This window comes from Tenrec ecaudatus, chromosome 2, assembly GCF_050624435.1.
Source record: "Tenrec ecaudatus isolate mTenEca1 chromosome 2, mTenEca1.hap1, whole genome shotgun sequence".
In the NCBI taxonomy this organism is placed as follows: domain Eukaryota; kingdom Metazoa; phylum Chordata; class Mammalia; order Afrosoricida; family Tenrecidae; genus Tenrec; species Tenrec ecaudatus.
In genome coordinates this window covers 302,503,305-302,530,088 of record NC_134531.1, presented here as the reverse complement: position 1 = coordinate 302,530,088, position 26,784 = coordinate 302,503,305, and the positions used below count along the sequence as shown (strand labels likewise).

Genomic DNA, 26,784 nt, shown 5'->3' with positions numbered 1-26,784 from the left:
ATGCAGCTCTATTACACTAATTTTTAAGTTTGAAATAAAAAATAATGCAAAGTATTACATCACTTTTAAAATGACATAAACAAGATTAGACTACATTATACTTAACAATGTTTCCTAAATATAAAAACGTAGGGTTTGATCTGCTGAACCAATTGGTCTCCCTAAACAATTTTTAAAAGGGTGGGGCACGGGAATCGCCCAATTTTTAAAAAATAGTTCAGAGGAAAAAATGTCTTAACACTGGAGTCAAGATCTAACTTTAAAGAATTTTTTTTTTACATTTTCATTTATGAAAAGTAACAAGGCATGTGAACTACCTTAGTGACAAAAGCAAAAATTTAAAACTAAGGAAAATAGCCATATGAAAATCACAATGTTCTTCAAGATCTCTATTACTCTGTATGAAGTATGACCCAAAGGCACTGCAGGGTCCTGAAATAGCAAAGGATTAAAACTAAATTCTTACTAGGTTTGTTATTAATTATGTAATAAATTTCTGAAAACAGGTAACATATTCGATCTGTACTTTTTTAAATACCCTAAATACCAAATAAACAGAAACTTGAAAAAATTGGCAAGTGAATCACTAAAGCCATATGACAATCAAAGCAAAAGGCTATGCGGTCACAGTCAACTCAGTCTTATCCTAACACATTATTTTCTATTGCATTTATATATCACTACTTACTGTCTGGTCTGTCGTCTTATCCAGAGAACAAGCCAAATTATGAGAATCAGATACATTACTTCTCAGCCTTTTCTTTGTCTTCCTGGAACTCAGGGTGGCTTCCATTTTGGAACTGGAATTGATTTCATTCTTGGATCTGCTCCTCTCAAGATAATCACAGCCTCTACTTAAGCTATTCAAGTCTTAAAAAGACAAAACATTCATAAATATGGTCCCAGAGTAGCAAAATAATTACTTTCAAAACAGATTACAAATGCATACTCAAAATTGTTCTACTTCTTCCAGAGCTCATTAAAATATAATTCCATTAATAAACTCTAAAGTTGAAACAGACTGAATGGCAAAGGGGTCGATACTTAAAGTTGTATACATCATTCACTATACAATAAATCTGAAATGAAAAAAATACATAAAAAGAGAGTATTCTCTAGTAACCAAAGCAGAGCATACATTTATTCCTTTGGCTGTAACTGTATTTGATTGCAGTGTATTTTTTTAGATCTTTATAATATTATTCAAACATCTTTTAAAGTGTTGTTTTGAAAATTGAGATTTTAAAATCATTTTTTTCCTTTTAAAAATTTAAATTATTAAAAGGTGCTTGAAAAGGTTTGTGAAAAAAGTGCAATTGAAAAATATTATTGTTTCCACAAACTTTTGAAGCTCCTTCATATATATATATATATATATATATATATATATATATATATATATATATATATATATATCTGTGGAACAGGTCCCTGAGTGGCACAAACAATGAAAGTTTATACTACTAACTGAAAGACTGGAAGTTCAAATCTACCCAGAGGCACCTTGGAAGAATATCCTGGTGAGGATCTATTTTTAAAAGATCGATCATTAAAAAACCTGAAGGCGGATTCCCTTTTGCACATTGGGCTTCTAGCTAACAAATAAACTCTCTTTGCCAAAAAAAAAAAAAAAACCTGAAGGCACAGGGTCGCCATGAGTTGTCTGCGAACCTCTGGCAACTGTTTCTTGATTCGGGGAGTGTTTGAGGATGGGAGAGAGATTATCGTGGAAAGGCGTGTACACTCTAAGAGCAGAGTGCAGACAAAGGCTCTTTGAAAAGGAGTCAAACTGCCTTCCTCTAGCAGCAGACTGTGATATGTAATCAATCACAGTTGGTTTGTTCTTTTAACAGTCAAGGCCCTGTCCTTTCAAATCTCCAACAAGCTACCCCACAAAGAAGGAAGTCCTGCTCCCCTCTTCAGGCAGGAAAACATCATTTTAAAACCATGTCAACTATGACTGAGACGGTATAGAATCGATTACCCATTATAGTGCATGTCCAACCATACCTTTCAAAGAGATCTAAGGAACGTGTTATTGGGAATCACTCTGCTGACTAAACTCCCATCACAGAAGCGTCTGTTCAAAGTCAATACACAGCACGCCACAAAGCAGTCTTACTGCAATCACAACAGCGTTAATCTACACTGACTAAACTGACCTCTCCCGTCATTCACCAAGAGTCCTTCAGTTCCAAATGTCTTCTCCCCAAATTCTAGCTTAGGAGATTCATAATAAGTAGCATCTGTGATAACACACTATCTTTGTGAGTGCTCAAGAAGGTGGGGGCTGGACAGAACCGCAGGGGAGGGCTCCGAGGCAGTCCACAGCCTTTAAAGCTCCAAAGAAATCCTGCTTTACTCTGTCCCCCGAGAAAATAATCTCCCCACAAACCAACAACATCTATTTGAAAAGCACATTAAGTTTTATCTACAAAATTGTAAATGGATGGTAAAGGACATCAAATACAATTTATAGACATAAATTTTATACCAAGTCACTATTTCTAACCAGAAATACTACAGCAAAGAGGATGAATGGAAAGGGACTTGAGAAAAACTACTATACAATAGTTTACCTTCAAACAATTTACTGTTTGCACAGCAGCAAAGTCTGTCTCACGGGAAATAGGAATAATCTTATTATATAGAACCACAGTGTAAAAAAAGGATTCTACTTACATAAACATTCAATTCAACTTACAAAATTTACTGGCATGTAAAAACTTAAAGGTGAAAAAATTGCATAAACAAAAGAATAAGCATTTCAAATGTACTATTTTACAAGTGCAAATTCCACACAGTAAACTACAAAGGAATGGCATACCTGAGTTTAAGTCAAAATTTTCATGTATTTATGGGCTAAGCAACTAATATTTGACATACTATCTGTAGCAGAGTAGCCATTATGAGCTCCAACAGTCCTAAGAGTGAATTTTCTTACAAGTACTCTGTTGTGAAGTCCTTTAGAAATGTCAGAGGGTTATAAAATGCTACTTTTATCAAGTGCTCTCACTGCTGCTCCTTTAATATTCCACTGACGCCGGTCACTAGTATGCGAAGACACAGATCAAAACTGTTCTTCAATTACTCCCACGGTTCCCAGGGAGAAAGTGGGAAGTGAGAGCCATACACTGGATGAGTCCATTTGACAATTACTTAAATGTTTACTTGGGAATTAAAGAAAGTTATTTCTGGAAATATAGTTCACATGAAAATAAATAAACACTCTTTTCTTAAAGATAGCACTTAATAAGCAAATAAAAGTTAGTCTCTAAGAATCAAAATGAGACTTACCAGCCTTTAAAAAAAAATCACAATGCTTGTTCTAAAGAATTCCTTCATAAGAGTTTCAGTTGGTTTTGTTTATATAATTACATGCATGGTTTGCTTTTTTTTACTTTCTATAAAAAATGTTACTAATAAACAATATATACAAAGTTATGTCCCTTGGACATCCAATCAAGTACGTACTCATTGCAAGAACATTTTGTTCTGTTAAATCGGCATTCCATGATGCACACCTTCCCGACATGATTGCTGAAGACAAATGTGTGCATAAGCAAATGTGGTGAAGAAAGCTGATGGTGAGCAGCTATCAAAAAATATAGCGTCTGGGGTCTTAAAGGCTTGAGGCAAACAAGCAGTCATCGAGCTCAGAAGCAACTAAGCCCACATGGAAGTATCACACCAGCCTGTGTGATCATGAGGAGTTGAAGGGATCAGGCATCAAAGAGCAAAAAATCACATCATTGTAAATGAGGACGAGTGCAGAGTAGAGACCCAAAGCCCATCTGTAGGCAACTGGACACCCCCTTACAGAAAGGTTGCAGGGAGGAGACAAGTCAGTCAGGGTGCAGTATAGCAACGATGAAACATACAACTTTCCTCTAGCTCCTAAATGCTTCCCTCTCCTCGCCCCCCCCCCCCACTATCATGATCCCAGTTCTACCTTACAAATCTGGCTAGACCAGAGTTTGTACACAGGTGCAGATAGGTACCGGAAACATTGGGACTCCAGGGCGGATGATCCCTTCAGGACCAGGGTGGTAGGAAGGTGGGATAGAAAGGGGAAACCGATTACAAGGATCTACCTATAACCTCCTCCCTGGGGGTGGACAACAGCAAAGTGGCTGAAGGGAGACATCTGACGGTGTAAGATATGACAAAACAATAATTATTCATAAATTACCAAGGATTCATGAGGGAGGGGGGAGCAGGAAAGGATGGGGAGGGGAGGAAATGAGAAGCTGATGCCAAGGGCTTAAGTGGAGAGCAAATGTTTTGAGAATGATGAGGGCAATGAATGTACAAATGGAGGGACAGATGGACAGATGGATGATAAGAGATGTATGAGCCCCCGATAAAATGATTTAATTAAAAAAAAGGTATATCCCAAGGGAAGTGCAAAGAATTCTGTATATGTCACTAAAGGACCCTCTTTTCTTTTTAAGATCATTTTACTGGGGGCTCTTACAGCTCTTATAACAGTGCATACATCAACTGTAGCGAGCATATTTGTACATATGTTTCCATCATTATTTTGTAAACATTTGCATTCTATGTGAGCCCTTGGTATCAGCTCCTCTTTTTGCCCTCCCTCCCCCCTCCTGACCCCTTGATAAATTATAAATTATTATTAATTTCTTATCTTATACTGACCACTGTCTCCCTTCCCACGTGATTATTTCCTCCCTTTCCCCGCCTCCCCCAACCTCCACCTCCTCTCTCCACCTGCCCCTACCCTCCTGGTATCAATACTCCCATTTCTGTTACTGAGGAGTTGATCTGACCTGGAGTCTGTGGGGAAGAACCTTCTTTTCTTTGGAATATTTACAAATACTTGTGAAATCATTCAAAACATGAAGTATTTCCACTAGCTTAAAGCTATCATAATTTAGAGATTCTTGTGCATGTCAATTTCACAAATTGATGCAGTAAGTAGTTTAACTTCAAATTCTCGTAAAATAGTCCGTTGAAATTAAATAAAAGACAAAAATGGGAAAGGAAGTCAATTCAATAACCTTAAATACACAGAGGTTACAAATAATTTTCATATGTCTGGGATGTATTTGCATTTAAATTTTCTAATGGTGGCCCCTCCTAGAACTGAGAGAAGTTCTGATGATAAAGTAGGTAGGAAGATTGTCAGGGGAAAGCTATTAATAATAATCCAGTAAGTTGTAATATCAATTTTCAGACAGACAGCAAGCAGAAATAACTAAACTAACATTATAACTTTATAAATTTCTCTAAAACCCACACAGACTATTCCAATTTAATATTTGAAATTAATAAATGTATACTTTACTGTGCATATAATAAAATTAGCACCTTCTTTGTGTTGCTAGATAATCCTTTATTTTGACATGTTTTCAATGTAGTACTATCTTCTTCATTTTGAATTATTAGAAATGCATTAAGCAGAAATTCAAAGTCGACCAGTTTCCCGAGGTTCACAAACCTTTAGGCTGAGTGTCAGATATTGCATGAGAAATGCCATCATCACCATCTCTTTGCTTCTTAGGGTGTGCGGTCTGCTTTGCAGATCTGTTATTTGCTGTCTTACTCCAGGGTGAACTTCTGCAAAACAGAATGACATTATACTCAATTCTTCTAAGCCTAAATGAGTTTAAAAGCAAACTGGCATATTCAACAACAGCCAGAAGAAAAAGGGGGGAAAGAAACAAATAAACAGTAATTTACAGTTCGTTCCCATAGACAATGCCTAGAATCTGTGCAGTGGAAACAACACTGCACTGAGATTTGAGGTCTAACAACACCTCATCCTCCTTTTAATACCATTATATGCCCACGGGTTTGGGGAAAAGAAAGAAAAAGACAAATAAGATATCATTCACACTGTATGTATGACTGCATACATGTAAAAAACGAGTGAGAGAATAATACTATTAAGTCACAATGGTTAAGATGTAAAAGTCCTGAAAAAGAGTACCACAAAAAAACAAGCATGCGCCCATGTATAAATCAAACAAATATGAGTTCAAACAAAATGTCAATATGAAGGGACTTCAAAAATGCCATGAAAAAATTCTAATCTCATTTTTGAAGCTCACTCCTCTATTTGAAGCATGGTTCAGACAGAAAAAAAATGAAATGAAAAATAGTCTAGAATTTTTTTAAGCCTATCTATAGAAGGCTTCATCAACCTTAGGTACATTCATTTGGTTAAGAATATAGCCACAGTAAAAGATAAAATACAACCAAGTAGGCGGCCTCACACTTCCCAGCCTCAAAACATGCTGAACAGCGACAGCCATCAAAGCAGATCAAAACACAGACTAGTAGAATAAAACTCAGAAGCTAGAAATAAATTCATTCCTCTATGGACCACTGTTTAGTGGGAAAGACACAGTCTCTTCAACAATTAATGCTGGAAAACCTGAACAACCACAGGCAAAAAAATGAGCCAGGGCCCACACATAAAAACTAACTTTTAAACAGATCCAGGACTTGAATGTTAAACTCAAAACCATAAAGCTCTTAGAAAGAACACATAGCGGCAAAAATTTGGAACCTAGATTAAAAATAATAGTAGTAGATTAACAGAACTACAAATTTATAGCACCAATGAAACGTACAACTTCCCTGTAGTTCTTCAATGCTTCCTTCCCCCCCAATATCATGATCCTAATTCTACCTTACAAATCCAGCGAGACCAGAGCATGTACTCAGGTACAGATAAGAGCTGGAAACACAGGGAATTCAGGACAGGTAAACCCCTAAGGACCAATAATGAGAGTAGTGATACTAGGAGGGTAAGGGAAAGGTGAAGGGGAAAAAGGGAGAACTGATCACAGTGATCTTCATATGACCCCCTCCAAGGGAGACAGACAAAAGAAAAGTGGGCGAAGGTAAAAATCGAGAAGTGTATGACATGAAAAAATAATAACAATTTATAAACTATCAAGGGTTCATGAGGGAGGGACGCTGGGGGAGGAGGGAAAAATAAGCTGCTACCAAGGGCTCAAGTAAAAAAATGGTTTGAAACTGTAAATTCTAATGAAGATAAGTAATTCTGTCTGTTTTGTTCTCCACTGTTTCTCAGCCCTACAATGAATATCACATTGTAAGCATTTAATATATTTTGTTTCATGAATATATGATCATTAAAAAAAAAAATGATGATAGCAACATATGTACAAATGTGCTTGACACCGTGGATGGATATAAGGATTGTGAAAAGAGTTGTAAGACCCCCAATAAAATGATTTAAAATAAACACAAAAATAGAACTACAAATTTAAGAGCAGAAAAGAGAAACTTGGAAGCTCACAAAAGTTAAACTTGTGCTCATCAAAAGACTTTTCAAAAGAAAGACAACCTACAGACTGGAAAAGAGGATCAGGATCACAAGGGTCCAATCTCTAAAACATAAAGAAAATTTCAACAACTGAAGATGACAATTAACCCAATTGTAAAATGCTAATGTAACAGAAATACTCTAAGCCTGGTGTAAACAAGCAGAAAATTGATTTTTCAGTTTGAGGAGTAAATGCCCAGTGAGGGTCCTGACTCCAGGGAAAGGGTTTCTCTTATCAGCTCAGGAAGGGCTGGTCTCCTTCTGAGCTGAGGGGGCCTGGTTTTCCGGAGAGGACTCAGGTTATCTGCTGGTCTCTTGTCCACTGAGTCTAAAGCTTCCCCACCCAGCGTGTGCTCTGCATTAGCCCTTGGTGGTGGCAGGTCCCCTTCTCTTTACTCCTTCTTCTCTCCTTTAGCCTGGCAAAGCAAAGAGCGCGAAGCAGTGTGCTAACAAAACAGGGGCATACACTGCACTTGTTAAAACCAGGGAACGCATTGAGGCTGCAGGTGGACATTGGGCCTCTACCCAATTGCTCCCTTAACACAGAACACTTTGTTCTAATAACGCAGCATTCTGTGAGGCTCACCTTCCCCACACGATCGCCTGGTTTTTGCCAAATACCGGCACACTGAGAGGGCTGTGGGAGAAGGTGCACTGCCACAAATCAGGTCTACTATGTCACACACTGTTACACAACCGTTCCAAGACTTCGAGAAGGTAAGTTTGATGAACAGTCAGACCAAGTGGAATGAACTCCAACTCCCCTCACAGCCAAAAACCAATGACGTTATCTTGAGCTCTGACTTCACACAGCAAGCTCTTCCGGAGCAAGGTGATGATGGCATCCTCCACTGGCTGGATTCATCTGTTCTTTCAGGGTGTAAGAATCGGACCATCTCTCGTCACCAGTGGTGACCTTGGGAAAATGTCTAGGTCGCATTGGTCTGTTCTATAGAAGCACGGCATGTTTCCACAGGAAGATCTTTTTCCTGGTCACTCAGAAACCAAGGCACAAATTTCACAACCACCTTCGCATTTCCAAACCTTCCATTACAATTCACTGAAGCAAGCTCCAAGACAGTCCAAATAACTTCCCCATCGCTTCAATGGTCCCACAACAGTTTTCAAGGACAGGTAGATGAACTTTTTGGACATTTTCATCCATTCTGGAAGTTGACGGATGTAGGAGGTATCAGCTGAGCAGGGTGTTTCCTGATGGGTGACCAATTAGTCCCCTGTGCCTCTGTGTCTTTGCAGACAAAAGCATTGCAAAATGACTGCTATTTGTGACCTTGCTGCTAAAAACATTGAGAGATGATAACTCAGTTATTTACAATCTCTTTAAGGCTCTCTTGAATCTTGCATAGCCGTGTGATTGTCTTAGAACTTAGTGCTTTTATTATTCAAATGTTAAAAAAGTGTGACTAGTTAAGGAATATGTGCATAGATAAGAGTTTAAGACTTTTTTTAACTTCCTTGATGTTTGTATTATAACCAATCCCTTGTAAGAAGAGCATAAAACCCAAACTTTGAATATACTCTGGACTTCAGTCCATAAGACTGTTGTCCTCCCAATCCCATAATTTGTACATATCTCCTTATTTTCCTTTCATCCGCACGCCTCAGTTCAGACCCAGCTTGATGCGGGATAGCTGGTCTAATCGCCCGCATTAGACGGACACCCAGAACAAGGTTTATCACCAATCAACATTTTACCCTTTTGAGGGGAGAAAACTACTCGTACACTGAGTTTTCCCACACTGTTGTCCTGGTAAGCTGTGTCCAACATCACGAGGCTTTGGGTGGCATTTTTCCCCAGCAGGAAACAAAATTTTACAGACTCATGTTGTTCTCTTAAATCAGTCCTCAAAAGAAAAAAAGGAGGCTCGGTAGGGGCCAGGCCAAATCCAGGGATATGGCAGCCAACTAAAAAGGACAGGTGGAAAGGAAAAAAATAAAAAGAGATGGGTATCACGGGCACCAGGCACTAACCCACCCAAGGGGAGAGTACTATCTACATCTCCACAAGGAAAGAGGGATCAGACTTCACCCTGGTGCTCCAAAATGTGAATGCAAATTATCAGCACAAAGCAGGGAACCAGTGGAGAGGACTCAGTGGCCAGCCCCAATCCCAACTACGTGGACAGCTGCCCTTCCCCCCAGAAGAATTTATTTCAGAGGACAGCCTTGAAGCTGCAGCTTGGGGAAAGGGACATGTCTGATCAGAACACAAGGGCGAGGATGAAGGGGGAGGAAGAGAAAACGGAGCATTTCCTAGCCCACCAAGCACTGACGACAAGATTCCCGCTCAGAGCAGCCAATTCACAGATACGACCATGTGGCCGGCCCCATAATGAAATACAACATCAAGGGTAATGTACCCAAGAGGAATTACTGAAACCCAAATGAATGCTGAGCATGACAGTGGGACAAGAGGAAATAAAAGGAAATAGAGGTAAGAGCTGGGAGGCAAAGGGCATTTATAGAGGTCTAAATTAAGGCATGTACAGAAGTAAATATATATATGAGGATAGGGAAATAGATTGATGTGCATATATTTATAGGTTTAGTATTAAGGTAGCAGATGGACATTGGATCTCCACTCAAATACTCTCTCAATGCAAGAATACTTTGTTCTAGTAAACTGACATTCCATGATGCTCACCTTCCCAACATGATCACTGAAGACAGAGGGTGTAATAAGCAAATGTGGTGAAGAAAGGTGATGGTGCCCGGCTACCAAAAGATACAGCATCTGGGATCTTAAAGACTTGATAAACAAGCAGCCATCTACCTCAGAAGCAACTAAGCCCACATGGAAGAAGCACACCGGCCTGTGTGATCATGAGGTGTTGAAGGGATCAGGTATCAGGCATCAAAGATGGGGAGGGGGGGGTGGAATGGGGACCCAAAGCCCATCTGTAGGCAACTGGACATCATTTTACAGAAGGGTCGAGGGGAGGAGATGAGCCAGTCAGGGTGCGGTGTAGCAACGACGAAACATAAAACTCCTCTAGTTCCTAAATGCTTTCCCCACCACAACCACCACTACCATGATTTCAATTCTACCTTACATATCTGGCTGGACCAGAAGATTTATACTGATGCAGATAGGAACTGGAAACACAGAATCCAGGACGGATGATCCCTTCGGGACCAGTGCTAAGAGGGGCGATACCGGGAGGGTGGAGAGAGGGTGGGGTAGAAAGGGGGAACCGATTACAGGATCTACTTATAACCAACCTCCTCCATAGGGGACAGACAACAGAACAGTGGGTGAACGGAGACATCGGACAGTCTAAGATATGACAAAATAATAATTTATAAATTATCAAGGGTTCATTAGAGAAGGAGGAGAGGTGATGGAGAAGGGAAAAAAGAGCTGATGCCAGGGGCTTAGGTGGAGAGTAAATGTTTTGAGAATGAGAGTAACGAATGTACAAATGTGCTTTATATAATTGATGTATGTATACATTGTGATAAGAGTTGTATGGGACCCCAATAAAATGATTTAAAAAAAAAAAAAAAACAAGGTTTGAGAGAAACTGCTTTTACAAAAAAAATCACTGTGACCAGAGAGAACCTTACCAGGCGACACCACTGGGGTGCACTAACTCAGAGCTAGTTGCCTGATGCTCACCTAGGGGGGGAAATATACACTACCAAAGTTCTCCCCAACAGTGTTTTTCCCAGGATTTTTTTGGGAGGTGAGGGATGTTACACCCTCGTACATAAAAAAAAAGTTTGTGATATTCAGCCATTAGAAAGATACAAATCAATGACACACCATCTCACCAAAATTGGTACTGACCACAAAAACCAAAAATAATAAATTCCAGCAAGTCTGTGGGAAGACTGGAACCCGTAACAGGCTGTAAATTAGTATAGCTTCTATCAAAAAGGGGAGGGTGCGCCCTCCGAATAACTAAAAATAGAACTAATGTATGATCTAGCATCCATGTTCCTACTATACAACATTATGAAAAGAAATAGTAGGCAACTTAAAATTAGATGAGAAAAGAGCACATAGGATAATTATTTAAATGCATAAACAATATTAATATAATTGGGACCAAGAAATGTTCTAAAACAAAGCCAGAATGCAAACACGTAAATATTCAAGTAATTATCCATATAATCAAATACAGGTTTCCCTTGTCCCTTCACTGCATATCACATACATACACACTAATACAACAAAACTCTACTTGGAAGCAGGCACAAATGGCAAAGAGCCAGGTATCAACATAAGCAGAACCTTCTGCAGGGTAGCCAAGTTTCAGGCACCTTGGATTAGAAGTGAGGGCACAGGCTCTAACATTGAAGGAACAAGGATGTATATCCAGGCTTTGGAAATGTTAATAACTTTTATCAAGTAATCTATTCTGTGCTCCCTTTCATCAGAGATATTGTTGTTGGGTTTTTCTGAGAAGTAAAACATCATCTTTGTAGTTCTTTCCATTGGCAAAAGCGAGTAAAAGTAAAATAGTGTACAGCAAAATTTTGAAGTGTGCTCTATTTGTCTATCTCGTTGTTCAATGATGAAAGTACAGTGATATATTGATGAAATGGTATCCACGCAGCTAGTATTTACAAAAAAGCGCAACTAAAAGGAATATATTCTGGAAAGGATCAAATTAGAATGCCCGGGTCAGAGTGGGGAAAGATGTGGAGTAAAACAGAAGCTTGTTCTGTTGGTAGGCCATGGCACTTTCAGTAGTCTTGACCAACAACGTAATTCAAATGCATTTATTTTCTGATCTGTCATATTCACTAACTTTCCCATGCATATGAAGTAACTGAAAATATTCTGGCTTGGGTCAGGTACACCTTAGTATTCTAAATAATATCCTTGCTTTTAAACACTTTAAAGAGTTCTTTATCAAAAAACATAAATATTTGTATTTGTCCTCCTTTTAGTAGAGAGCATATTACATACACTTTTTTTTTGGAGATCAAATGATGTTATCGTTTACTGTAAGCACACCTGATAATCCACGTTACAATGCTCTCAGACAGAGAGGATGTTGCCCTTTCTGTCTTTAACCATGCAGGGCTTACCTTCTTATATATAAAGTTTTAGAAAAGTGGTAAATAACTATTTAATTTCTTTTTTTTTCAAGTCTTAAAAGAGTTCTTTTACAGCAGATTTACCAAATGCAATGAGTCATTTGATCTCTTGACACTGCTTCCATGAGTACTGATTGAGGATCCAAACCAAAAAAAAAAAATTCTTGACAACCTCAATTTTTTCCCACGTTGTCGTTAGCTATGGGACCAGTTGTGAGGATTTGGGTTTTCTTTACATTGAGTTGTAATCGATACTGAAGGCTGCAGTCTATGATCTTCATTAGCAAGCGCTTCAAGTCCTCACTTCCAGCTAGCAAGTTTTTACTGTGTCTTCAAATTGTAGTCTTTTAAATAATCCTTCCTCCAATCATTACATCAAAATCCTCAAATAATCCAGCTTCTACGGTTATTGGCTAAGCATACAGATTAAGTATGGTGAGAGGATACAACCTGACATACAAGGGTTACTCCCCCCCCAAAAAAAAAAACACGGAAAAAAGCTCCGTTGAGCAGATTTCATAGTATGCATTTTTCCCACTAGGTGAGCATCGAGCAACTCATTCTGAGCTAGTGCCCCCAGTGGAAAGTTCTCTCTGGTCACAGTGAATATTTTCATAAAAGCAGTTTCACTCAAACCTCGTTTTTGTGATGGTTGATATAAGAGAACAGCATGTACCTGTGAAATTTTGTTTCCTGCTCAGGAAAAATGCTACAGAAACTGTTGAGATACTGAAACTAGCTTACAGGGGAAGCTCTATGGGAAAAATCCAAGTGTACGAGTGGTTTTCTCATTTCAGAACAGGTGAAATGTCCACTGATGGCAAACCTTGCTCTGGGCATTCATCAACTTCCGAAGCAGATGAAAATGTTGACTTGCAGTGTATTTGGAATTCGTTCCACCAGGTCAGACTGTTCATCAAGCTTTCTATTTAGAGGTTCTTAAAAGATAGCCTAACAGTATGTGACAAAAGAGGCCTGATTTGTGGCATAGGGGTACTGGTTTGACCACAACAATGCACCTACTCACGCAGCCATATTAGTGTGCCAGGTGTTGGCAAAACCAGCATGCCTCTCTTCCATGCACCTGACCTTGCTCCATGCGACTTCTTTTTGGTTCTGTAAATGCAGAGGGACAAGAAAGGACAGAGACTTGACGACACAAAAGAGGTCAAGAAAAAAATGAAAACTATGGAATATGTTTCCAAGAATGGAATCTCAGATTTGACAAAGGAATTAAGTGTCATGGAGAGTACTTTGAGGGTGATAAGGTTGTTTTATAAAAAAATTTTAATAGATAGCTTTGAAAAAAATCCAGTTTTTATTAGTACTACCTCATAAACTGTGTTCGATCAGGTTGCGAGAAACAAACCAGTAATAGGCATGTTTGTATAAGAAGGAATTTTTATATTAATAATTAGAATTCAAAAGTCATCCCAGCCCAACTCAAGTCCCTAAGTCTGACACTAGTTCATAAATCCCTCCTCAATCCCACCTAGTCACATGCCAGTGATACAAAAAGGTGGACCAAACCAGAAAGTACGAAGATGGCAGGCCGGTGGGTGCAAAGTGAAGTGGATCCAAAGTCAGTGGCTATGTGGCAGCACACCGGTATTCTTGAAGTTTGGATGGCCCACAATTTGGGGCCACCCCCAAGACAGCAGAGTTACAGCAGGCAAGAAGGTGGAGGGATTCAAAGAGAAAAACATTTCCCAGAGTCCCTCACTCATACAAAAGGGGATGTCATCAGGCTGTAACCTGATTTACAAGCTTTATTCCACTTCTATCCAGTACTGTCTAGTTGACATAACTCATAACTACCACACACACTTTTCCTAGTTTTAAAACATACAGTATGTTTGGTTGATTTAAATCATTTTATTAGGTGCTCATACAACTCTTATTACAATCCATACATACATCAGTTGTGTCAAGCACATCTGTACATTCATTGTCCTCATCGTTCTCAAAACATTTGCTTTCCACTTAAGCCCCTGGCATCAGCTCATTTTTCGCCCTCCCTTCCCCCTCCCCCCTCCCTCATGAACCCTTGATAATTTAAATTTTTTATTTTCTAATATCTTACACTGTCCATCATTTCGCTTCACCTACTTTTCTGTTGTTCATCCCCCAGGAAGGAAGTTATATGTAAGGTACTTGTAATCGGTTCTCCCTTTCCACCCCACCCTCTCTCCACCCAGCCGGTATTGCCACTCTCAGCATGATCCTGTCCTGGATTCCCTGTGGTTCCAGTTCCTATCTGTACCAGTGATCCTCTGGTCTAGCCAGATTTGCAAGGTAGAATTGGATCATGATAGTGGGGGGAGGGGGGGAGAAGAAAACATTAAAGAACTAGAGGAAAGTTGTATGTTTCATCCTTGCTACACTGCACCGACTGGCTTGTCTCCTCCCTGCAACCCTTCTGTAAGGGGATGTCCAGTATACTGTATGTTCTTGTTCGCTTCACACAACTGTCTCTTGATCTCTATATGAGTTCGGTATGAGCATAATTAAGTATTCTGAAATTTCCATTCATCTCAAGGCTATACGTACGTTATGATCAACACAGCTCAATGCCTTGGCATAGTAAATAAATACAAGTAAACATCCTCTGGTATTCTCTGCTTGGAGCTAAGACCCATCTGACATCAGCAGCATGATATCCCTTGTTCCACATCCTCTTCAGAATTCCATAAGAACCTCTGGAAGCTGCCTGTACTGCTGTAACCACTTTTGGATGAACTTCAGTAAAATTTTGCTTGCATATAATATCAATGATATTTTTCTGAGTATTCTGGGTCACCATTCTTTGGAATGCGTGCATATATGGATCTCTTCCACTCACTTGGCCAAGCAGTTGTCTTCCAAACTTCCCTGGAATAGAAGACTGAGTGCTTCCAGTGCGTCTTCAACTTGTTGAAACATTTCAATTGATATTCCATCAATTCCTGCAGCTTTTCGTTTGGGCTAATGCATTCAGTGCCTTTTAGACTTCTTCCTTCAATAACATTTTTGCTCATGTGCTACCTCCTGAAAGGGTGGAATGTCAACTAGTTCTTTTTAGTTCAGTGACTGTATTCTTTCCATTTTCTTTGGATGCTTCCTGCATCGTTTAATATTTTGCTCATAGAAAGGGGGAACCAATCACAAAGATCAACGTACAACCTCTACCACTACCCTGCTCAAGGGGGGAAACAACAAAAACATGGGTGAAAGGAGACAGTGAACAGTGTAAAATATGAAAATAAAAATAATTTATAAGTCATCAAGAATTCATGAGGGTGAGAGAGTGGGAAAGGAGGGGGAGCAGGGGTGGAGAGGAGCTGATACCAAGGGCTCAAGTAGAAAGAAAATGTTGTAGAAATGATGATGGCAACATACGTACAAATGTGCTTGATACAATGGATGTATGAGTTGTTATGAGAGCTATAAAAGTCCCCAATAGGTCTTAAGAGCTTGAAGGTGAACAAGCAGCTATCTAGCTCAGAAGCAATAAAGCCCACATGGAAGAAGCACACCAGCCTATGCAATCACGAGGTGTCAAAGGGATCAGGTATCAGGCATCATCAAAACAAAAAATCTTACCATAGTGAATGAGGGGGGAAGTGAGGAGTGGATACCCAAAGCCCATTTGTAGGTCACTGGAGTTCCCCTTGCAGAGGGGTCTCGGGCAGGAGACCAGCCAGACAGGGCACGATGTAGCAACAATGAAAAATACAACGTTCCTTTAGTTCCTAAATGTTTCCCCCCCCCCCCCCACCCCTCCAACTATCATGATCCCAACTCTACCTTACAAGTCTGGCTAGACCAGAGGATGTATACACTGGTACAGAAAGGAACCAGAAACACAGGGAATCCAGGGTGGATTATCCCTTCAGGACGTGGTGTGAGTGGCGATACTGGGAACATAGAGGAAGAAGGGTGGATTGGAAAGGGGGAACCGATTACAAGGATCTACATGTGACCTCCTCCCTGGGGGACAGACAACAGAAAAGGGGATGAAGGGGACGCCGGATAGGGCAAGATATGACAAAATAATAATTTATACATTATCAAGGGCTCATGAGTGAGGGAGGAGCGGGGATGGAGGGGAAAAAAGAGGACTTGATGCAAAGGGCTTAAGTGGAGAGCAAATGCTTTGAAAATGATTAAGGCAAGGAATGTACAGATGTGATTTATACAATTGATGTATGTATATGTATGGATTGTGATAAGAGTTGTATGAGTCCCTAATAAAATGTTTTAAAAAGAGAGAAAAATTTTTAAATAACATTGAAAGAAGAGCTTATAAAATATATTCTGCTCATAGGATCTTTCAACATTGCAACTCAAAGCTTGAATTTCTTCTTGAATTCTTTCAGTTTAAAATATGCTGGTTTTGTTTTTTTCCTTTTGGGCTCCCTAACCCTAGATCTTTGCACATTTCCATCAATTTTTACTTTGTCTTCTTGGGCTGCCCTTTGGAATAATCTGTTCAGCTCTTTGACTTCATCATTTCTTCCATGTGCCATATCTACTGTAATTAATAGCAAGTTTCAGAATCTCTTCTGACATTCACTTTGACCTTTTTATTTCCTGTCTTTTGGATGAACTTTGCTTTCTTCATGAATGATGCTTTGTATGTCCTCCCACAGCTCAAGTCTTCTGTCATTAGTCTTCAAATGCCAAACATATCCTTGAGATGCTCTTGACATTCAGGTGGGATAAATTCAAGATCGGGTTATGGATCCCGTGGGCTCATTTCCACTTTATTCACCTCCACCCTGACCTTCTCAAAATATTTGCTCTCCACCTAAGTCCCTGGCATCAACTCATATTTCCCCTCCCTCGCCACTCGCCCCTCCCTCATGAACTCTTGATTATTTATAAATCATTTTTTTGTCATATCTTGCACTGGCCAACATCTCCCTTCACCCACTTTTCTGTTGTCCGTCCCCCAGGGAGGAGGTTATATGTAGATCCTTGTAATCGGTTCCCCCTTTCCAACCCACCCTCCAAGTATCGCCACTCACACCACTGGTTCAGAAGGGAAAATCTGCCCTGGATTCCCTGTGTTTCTGGTTCCTATCTGTACCAGTGTGCATCCTCTGGTCTAGCCAGATTTGTAAGGTAGAATTGGGATGATAGTGGGGGGCGGGGGGGGGGAAGGAAAGCATTTAGGAACTAGAGGAAAGTTGTATGCTTCATCACTGCTACATCGCACCCTAACTGGCTTGTCTCCTCCCCGAGACCCTTCTGTAAGGGGATGTCCAGTGGCCTACAAATGAGCTTTGGGTCTCCACTCTGCACTCCCGCCCCACTCCATTCACAATGATACGATTTTTTGTTCTGATGATGCCCAATACCTGATCCCTTTGACACTCCATGATCGCACAGGCTGGTGTGCTTCTTCCATATGGGCTTTGTTGCTTCTGAGCTAGATGGCCGCTTGTTTACCTCCAAGCCTTTTAAGATCCCAGATGCTATATCTTTTGACAGCCGGACACCATCAGCTTTCTTCAGCACATTAGCTTATGAACCCATTGTCTTCAGCGATCGTATAAGGGAGGTGAGCACACATGATATGATTTTTTATTCTTTGATGCCTGATAACATCCCTTCAGCACCTCGTGATCACGCAGGCTGGTGTGATTCTTCCATGTGGGCTTTGTTGCTTCTCAGTTAAATGGCCGCTTGTTTATCTTCAAACCTTTAAGATCCCAGACACTATATCTTTTGATAGCGGTGCACCTCAGCTTTCTTCACATTTGCTTAATCACCCGCTTTGTCTTCAGCGATTGTGTATGGAAGGTGAGCATCACGGAATGCCAGTTTAATAGACTGACAATATTTATTAAAAGCTGATACCAAGGGCTTAAGTGGAGAGCAACAATTTTGAGAATGATGAGGGCAACGATTGTACAAATGTGCTTGACACAATGGATGTATATATGGATTGTGATAAGAGTTGTATGAGCCCCCAATAAAATGATTCTTTTTTAAAAAGAGGTTAGTATGCCTGATACTATACTCCTAATAAACCACATTTGTCTGAGTTTCCATACACACTCGGTGGATGCAGGCCATGTGCCACAGAGAACTAGGGTACTGAACCCTGGATCTCAAGGTGCACAACACACTACAAAGGCCATACCAGTGGGGTGCAATAAGGAAACCCCACCAGGTGAACTAGACTGTTTGTCAAACACACTGTAACCTGAGGACCGAAGACTGAAACTACATGCTGTGTGAAGAAGCAGAAGGCAGCTCTACCAAGAGTAGAGAGCTGTCAGTAGACGGACTTTTACTACTTCAATGCCCTGCTTATTTTGTCAAGATATATAGCATTCTGGCACACCTGTGTGTGACATTATCAGTGAATATTTTTATGTGTTGCCTGACCACCAGCTCCCATTGTTTATGCAAACAACACCCAGTCATGTAGGGTTTAATCTGTACAATAATCCAATTATTGTGATATGTAGTTGGACTACACTTGTTCAATCTCCCACTCTCCACAGTGTTTTAAAATTACTACCATGGGCTAAAAAATAGTGCTATAAACAAAAGGTCCTTGCATTCCAGCAAGATGACCAGTAAGATTTTCTACCATAAATTAGCAAGAATGGTTCTTCTAAGGTGAACACATGCAGACAAAAAACATAGATTTAGGGATGGAGTTTGGGCTGGCACTTAATCCAGCTCCAATCTAAGAATAGTTAGTTCTTAGTATGTGCCAATCCTCACCTTGGTGAAGGAGACCCAGAAGATGTGGGTGCTACAGCAAAGTGAGATGAGGAAATGAGAGGGTGCTGGGCTCACACAAAGAATAGTGCCTGCGGTCTAAAGACTTGTTTCCAGACAGCCAGCCGTCTACATGAGACGCCAATGAAGCCCACATGGAAGCAGCCCACCAACACCTGGGATCCAAGGACTATAAATTATACCATCAAAAACCAAAGGACACAATAGTATCAGAGTTTGCAGGCAGCTATGGATGACTGTGGATGCCCAAAGTACATTTGCAGGATCTACGCAGGGAATCCTCATCTGGTGATTTCCCTCTAACCATCAGTGAGGGATGTGAAGAACCTGGTTATCAGACAGAGTACTGGAGAGACTACAGTAGAATTGAAATGATACATCGGAATGGTTAAAACCTTGTCACTGATTTCCCTTTGATTTTTTGTGCTTGATCTGGTTTCTTTTTTTTTCCTTCATTTTCTGTGGGATTTTTTTTTCATATTGACGTTTGTCTCTATTGAATTGTCATTCTTGGTAGCCTTCTTGACTGATAGGTGATTTTTTAAAGTGTTTTATTGTATATGAACCCAGGGTAAGTGAATCTAGAGACGACTAGAATAAGGGTTGCAGCGGGGGCATGGGGTGTGTGTGTGGGTGTGTGTGTGTGTGTGTGTGTGTGTGTGTGTGTGTGTGTTTTGGGGGTTTAAAGGGGATCTAATATCAAGCAGTTCAAGAAGGAAGAAAATGTTTTGGAAGTGATTGTGATAGTGATTACGTAACACTGATGAATATGCTTGAACTATGGAATGGTATGATACTGGATTAGCTCCTAATAAAATGGTTTGGGGGGCAGGGGTATTGAGTGAGTCCTCAGGTTGGCTAGAGTCAGAATAAGTATTCTTCAGTGAACTTTTATTTCAGTTCTATGTGTGTGTCATGTTGTCTGGGGTATAATATAAAATATATTTTCTTCCTGTTCGTTGCAATCCAAATATATTGCACACAACTAATCTGTTATTTGTATTTTGTTAAATGAATAAAGATAGAAAACACTGTATGGAAAACAAAATTTACAAAAAATGTACAAATTAATTTTAACTGTCTCGGTGAATAGGAATATATATATATATTTCTTCATTAAGTACTCTTTTTAAAAAATCCAAACTGGCAACTAAATGTTTAAAGGCATTACTAAGCATTTTCATTTTCAAGATTCAAAGAGCAGAAATTACTGAAATCTGGCTATTGTACTTGATGATTCTCTCAGATCACTCTTTAGGGAATGAAGTCATTACCTCATATATAATATAATCAGATGCAAGGGGTAATTACTTGTATAAGTGATGCAACAACTCTCGAGGAGAGTTCAAAGGCTCTCTGAGTCCCACTTTCCACATTCTCATCTCTCACTTGACTGTTAGGGTAGTCAAGGGCCAGAGTCAGTTCTTCTTTTTTTTTTTTAATTAATAAATATTTTTATTGGGGCTCATACAACTCTTATCACAATCCATACATACATCAATTGAGCAAAGCTCCCTTATACATTTGTTGCCCTCGTCATTCTTTTTTTTTTCTTTTTTTACATTTTATTAGGGACTCACACAACTCTTATCACAATCCATACATATATCAATTGTATAAAGCACATCCATACATTCCCCGCCCCAATCATTCTCAAAGCATTTGCTCTCCACTTAAGCCCTTTGCATCAGGTCCTCTTTTTTTTCCCCTCCCTCCCCGCTTCCCCCTCCCAATGTGCCCTTGGTAATTTATATATCGTTATTTTGTCATATCTTGCTCTATCCGGAGTTTCGTTTCCCCCCCCCCCCTTCTCTGCCGTCGCTCAGTTCTGACCCAGCGACCCTAAGCACAACAGAAAGAACACTGCCTGGTCTTGCACCATCCCCACGATTTACTAAGTCTGAGTCACTGTGGCAGCTACTATAGCAACCTAAGCAGTGTTCCCTTGTTCTATTACACACTGTCTCTTGATCCAGGTACAAGTTCTGCAGAAGCACAATAAAGTGTTCTAGAATTCTCATTCCTCTCAAGGTTATCCATCATCTGTCATGAACCACACTGTCAAATGCCTTGGCAAAGTCAATAAAACACAAGTAAACATCTTTCTGTTATTCTGTGCTTTGAGCCAAGATACATCTGACATCAGCAATCCTACCCCTTGTTCCATGTCTTCTAAATCTAGCCTGAATCTCGGCACCCCCTGTCAATGTATGGCTGCAGCCATTGTTGGAAGATCTGTAAAATTTTACTTGAATGTGTTGTCAGTGATATTGTTACATAACTCAAGCATTCTGTTGAGTCACCTTTCTTTGAAATGGATACAAATGTGGATCTCTTCCAGTCAGCTGGCCAAATAGCTGTTTTCCATGTGTCCTGGAGTAGACAAGTAAGCGATTTCAGGGCTTCATCAACTTGTTGAGACCTTTCCACTGGTATTCCCTCAATTCCTGGAGCCGTGTTTTTTGTTAATGTGTTCTGTGCAGTTTGAACTTCTTCCTCAATCCCACTGGTTCTTGCTCATGTGTTTTCTCCTGGAATGGTGGAATGTGAACCTTTTGGTACAGTGACTCTGTGTATTTGTTCCATCTTTGTTTTGACGCTTCCTACATTATTCCGTATTCTACTCATAGAATCTTTCAATGTCACAACTCGAGGCTTGAATTTTTTCTTGAATTCTTTTCAGTTTCAGATATGCTGAGCGTGCTCTTCCTTTTAGGTAGCTAACCGTTGAACTTTGCACGTCCATTCTAATATGTAACTTTGTCTTCTCTAGCTGCCATTTGAAATTTCCTTTCAGCTCTTTGACTTCATCCTTTCTTCCATTTACCTTAGCTACTCTACAATTAAGTTTCCAAGTCTCTTCTCACATCCACTTCCATCTTTTCTTTCTTTCCATCTTTTAATGACCCTTTGCTACTTCTGATACCCTCCCACAGCTCATCAGGAATTCTACGATTAATGTTCATGAGTCAAGTTTGTTCTCGACATTCCGGTGAGACAGACTGTGTTGCATTTTGGCTGTTGTGGGCTTATTGTCATTTTCTTCAGCTCTATCCTGAATTACAAGCAGCTGATAGACTGTTTCACAGTCAGCCCCTAGCCTGGTTTCAGCTGATGACGCTGAGCACAGATTTGATTTCTGTGTATTGCATCTGGAAAGTTCGTGTGTATGTCACCTTTTAGTGTTGTTGAACAAAGGTATTTGTTTTGAGTAAGTCATTGGTTTTTCAAAGTTCTATCATGCAATCTCCGGCTTCATTTCTATCACCACATCCATATTTTCCAACTACTATTCTTTCCTCTTTACTTCCAACTTTTGCATTCTAATCTCAAAAATTAAGAATGAATTTTGATTGCACATTCGATCGATTTCTAAATGAGGTCATTGGTAGAATTCTTCAATTTATTTAGCACTGGCTTTTAAGGTTGGTGCATAATTTGAATAGCGGCATTGATTGGATTTCTTTGAAGGGAGAAGGATGTAATTCTATCTCAGACAGTACAATCGCGTTACTGATTTTGGAATGTCCATTTTGACAAAGAATGCTTTGCCATTCCTCTTGGCTGTGTTATTCCTGACACAGTAAACCACATGACTGTCCTTTAATGAGATAAGAACAAAATGGAAATGTTGTAACATACAGACATTATTAAGGGACAGCATTTGGACGGGAGAGGCAAAGGGGTTCTCTGTGAGTTCATTTTCATTCTCTTCCTGTCCCTACAGTGCTGCAGCAATACATGGTCTCGGGGACACCGACTTGCACAGCAGACACCTGCAGCTCAGAGGCCACGTACAAGCACGGTTGGAGCCCGAGGAAAGAAAGCCATGGTCATACACTAATGGACATTTAGTAGATGGGGTCTACACTTCAGAATAAGGGTGGTGGTGCCACGCCAAGGCTTGGAAGAAACGGGCCTCCGAGACTTTCCCCAGGGCTGCCTTTAGCTCAGACTTGTACTGACAGGGCCACACCGTCCCCAGTCCTCTTGCTAACAGATGAGGTGATGACTTAGCTTACACATTTTTCTTTGGAAGCATACATTGGAAATACCCTGGGGAGATCCCCACAACCACCACCAGTAGCTAACTAGTTTCGTCCATTAAAAAATCTTGGTGTAATAATGGTTAAGCACTCAATTGCAAGCCAAATGGTTGTTGGATCAAACTCACTAGCTGTTCCAAGGGAGAAACGACTTGTTAGTCTGTCCCATAAGATTAAAGGTCAGGAAGTCTTAGTCCTATGAGTCCATTGTTCCCTCTACAGGATCACTATGAATCAGAACTGATTCAACAGCACACAACAACAGGTGAAAAAATATCAATCTCCAAAGACTCTAGGACTCCCTATAGAAGAAGTTAATTCAAAGCTGAGATAAGCATGAGCCAAAATAACCTTGCACCAGAAAGAAAGCACATAGCTTTAAAAGGGGGGAGGCCTGTCAAAAAGGCACCGGAGTCAACCTGAAAGAGTTCCCAACACCAAAACTAAAACAATGGGTGCAACAAAGTAAGTAACAATTGTATTCAATTATAACTTATTCACTAAAATTAAACTCAGGAACCTATACATACATAAACACACACATAAGTAAGAGGCACGGCTATATCTTACAAAAGACTTCCAATCAATAAATGCACAAAGAATGAAGATAACTGAAGTTCCAATTAGAGCACTGCACTAATAATAGTTGCGCACAGATGATTACTTAAATTATTGGAAAAATTCTTGAGGAGGAAACAAGGAAGTCTCAAAAGCATTTCCTGAGAAATACTTTTTAATGACTAAGTTCATTAAAATGTAGTGATTTAATAGTGGAAAAACCCAGGAGGTAAAAATTCCGCCAAATAATCCGTGTTGAAGTCACCAGAAATAAGACAGCAATGTAGCTCACACTAATAAAGGTGCATCATTCCCTGGTTCTTGTTATTGTTGGCAGCCATTGAGTCAGTTCTGGCTCACAGCAGCCCTGACCACAACAGAACGCAGCTCCCAGCCCAGCACCGTATACATAACCAGTGTTGTGCTTAATTAAGCCTGGCGTTGCCGCTATGTCAATCCATCTCTTGCGCATTTCTTTTTTGCTCACCCTCAAGCTTATCAAGAACTTCCGTCTCCAGAGACTGGTCCCTCCTGATGACATGTCCACAGCCACGTCATTCTCACTTTTAAAAGCGTACCCTCCTTCTGAGACAGATTTGGTCGCTAGCAGTGCACAGCACACTCGTCATTCTTGGGTAACACCCCGATTCATCAATTCTGCTCCAGTCTTCCTTACGCACTATTCGAATGCCGCATCCAGTGATGCCATTCACAATCCCATGGCTTGCATCAGAATTCCTAGCTATGTACTTATCTCCTTCTTGTTCACTGACTCACGCAGCCATTCAGTTAACTATGTACCACATCAAAATAGGAAGGCTTAAAAAACAGGGTCCTTTTTGCTGTATTTCCGAAAATCTATTTATTAATGACATACATTTTCACTATACAATCCCCCAAAAGATGTTACTCTTCATGCAACATTCACCACACTTCCAAACTAAAAGTAAACCTACAAATCCATACTGTCAAACGGATTAGAATAAACTTTAGTACTCTACGCTAATTAATGTAAATCCTACCAGTATGTTGTAAACCTATAAAAATTGAATTAGCAAATGTTGCGAAACAAATACGTAACAAAAGGTAGTTAAGTGTTTATACCAAGAGTAAAACAGAACAGAAATACGTGCTTACAACCAAAGAACCTCATGCGATTTGACCGCTCGGTTTGGAAGCCTGTGGCCATGGTTTCGTGGGACATGCCAGGTAGCTGCCCAGCAAAGGATCCCGTGCTTCTGCCCTATCTCTCACGTGTAGTGCCAGTGTGCGTAAAGCTTGCAGCGGACATGCAAAAACAATCATTACTTTCTGCATGCAATAGAGGAAGCGCGTCAGGTCTAGGAGGAGAAAATGTAACTTGTGGCTAATTCTTCTACAGAACCTTTTTCTGGTCTCAGGATCAAAGTGGGGGAAATATTAACCAAATTTCAAATGTTCATGGGCATCACACTTTCAGGAGTCATGGAGGCTGGGGGAACCCCTGAAACTACTGCCCATAAATATCCCCTGAAGTTTTCTTAAAACTAAACAATTGTTTAATTTCTCTTTAAAATTTGTCTGGTTTAAAAAACTACCAGTGTTGTTAGGTAGTGGGATTCAAATTAAGAGGAGCAACTAGAACACTAACATAGGAACCTTAGCGACCAGAACGTTTATGTTACTGGGGAGTAGCCACCAGACAAAGACGGTGAGAATGGGAGCAGAACTAGAATTAGTATCACTCAACACGCAGAGGCTCCAGGAATTGGTGTATATTCTGAGGTACATATTCTCAGGAACAAAACTAATTGCACACACACCCCTAAGAAAACAACTTAGGAGTTTAAAAGCTCCTTTGAAGCAGTAGTTAGACAAGATCTACAATCTTAAATAACTCTAAGAAAATAAAAGTTGTCCTTTCTAAAACTGTCATAACTTGCTAATCAGATGATAATGTATAACTGAAAAAATACAAGTGTTGAAAATTTTAACTTAAAAAAAGGATGTTCTCCAGACAATGTTTACTAATGATATAGGTGACCTTTTCCCCAAAAAGAAAGAGAAAACCATAGAAAACTATGACGTATCTATTATTAGTGAGTCAAACATTAAAACCTCCACTTCCATTGGAAAGCTTTGAGCTCCCTCTATTGAACATCGTATTAAATGTTTGCAACTTAAATGGTCATTGGATGCCTTCAATAAACTCTAATAACCTCCAGTGAACGGTGGAGAGACTGAGACTCCACTGCTTTTGTCTTACTCATCCGTGTCCCATATTTTACAGCTGGGCTTGACGGTGAACAGACAAACCCTGACTTAGTGCAGCGATGCCTTACTCACTGTGTTAAGAAATAAATTATTCTGGCAGACCTGTGATTGATATTGTCAGTAAATGTTACTGTAAATTTTTCCTGACACAACTCTCATTGTTTGTATAAACAGCATCTAGCCATGGAAGGATTCATCCTGTACAAATGAATTAATTCAGGTATTGAGCTATGCAGTTAGCCTACACTGGGGTCCAATACTCCTCTCTCAATAGTATTTTAAAAATTAGTAGCAGGGACTAATCAATGACAATATTAAAAGAAGATCTCTATGCTCCAGGGAGATGATCACTAAGACTCTCTACTACACATTAACAAGGAGGTCTCTAAGGGGAGCCAGGAGTGGATTCTGGGACCACACTAAAACCTAGCTACAATTTAAGAACAATTAGTTTGCTCATTCCTGAAGTTAACATTGACTACAATACTAGCAGGCCGAACTCTCGTTGAGTGGCAATAGCATGGATGTTTCCATCATTATGAAGCTGCCAATGGGATTTGGCCAGAGAAACTTTAAAGATGTCAATCGGAACTGATGGGAAAAAAATCCTTTCTTTGAACGAGAGTCTCTTTGTGCTTTGCCTTTGACTGAAAGCATTTGCTGATGAAGATCGAAGACTATAGACTTCAGTACGGGTTGCAACTCCAGGTTGCATGAGGTAAACCCGCCACACAAGACCTTTGAAAAGCATTGAAAAGCAAAGATGTCACTTTGAGGGCTGAGGTGCACCTG

The 26,784-nt window shown here is 40.0% G+C and overlaps 1 protein-coding gene across 6 annotated transcripts in view; it reads right to left on the bottom strand.

The window, feature by feature from the left end:
- Positions 1-26,784, bottom strand: part of SENP7 (SUMO specific peptidase 7) — a 155,739-nt gene that overhangs the window by 53,683 nt on the left and 75,272 nt on the right. For all 6 annotated transcript variants that reach the window (XM_075542603.1, XM_075542606.1, XM_075542604.1 and 3 more), the window contains 2 exons: positions 5,465-5,583; positions 689-870 (listed from right to left, as the gene is read on the bottom strand). In XM_075542603.1, the coding sequence (XP_075398718.1) occupies positions 689-870; positions 5,465-5,583 (301 nt within the window). The remainder of the gene's footprint in view (positions 1-688; positions 871-5,464; positions 5,584-26,784) is intronic.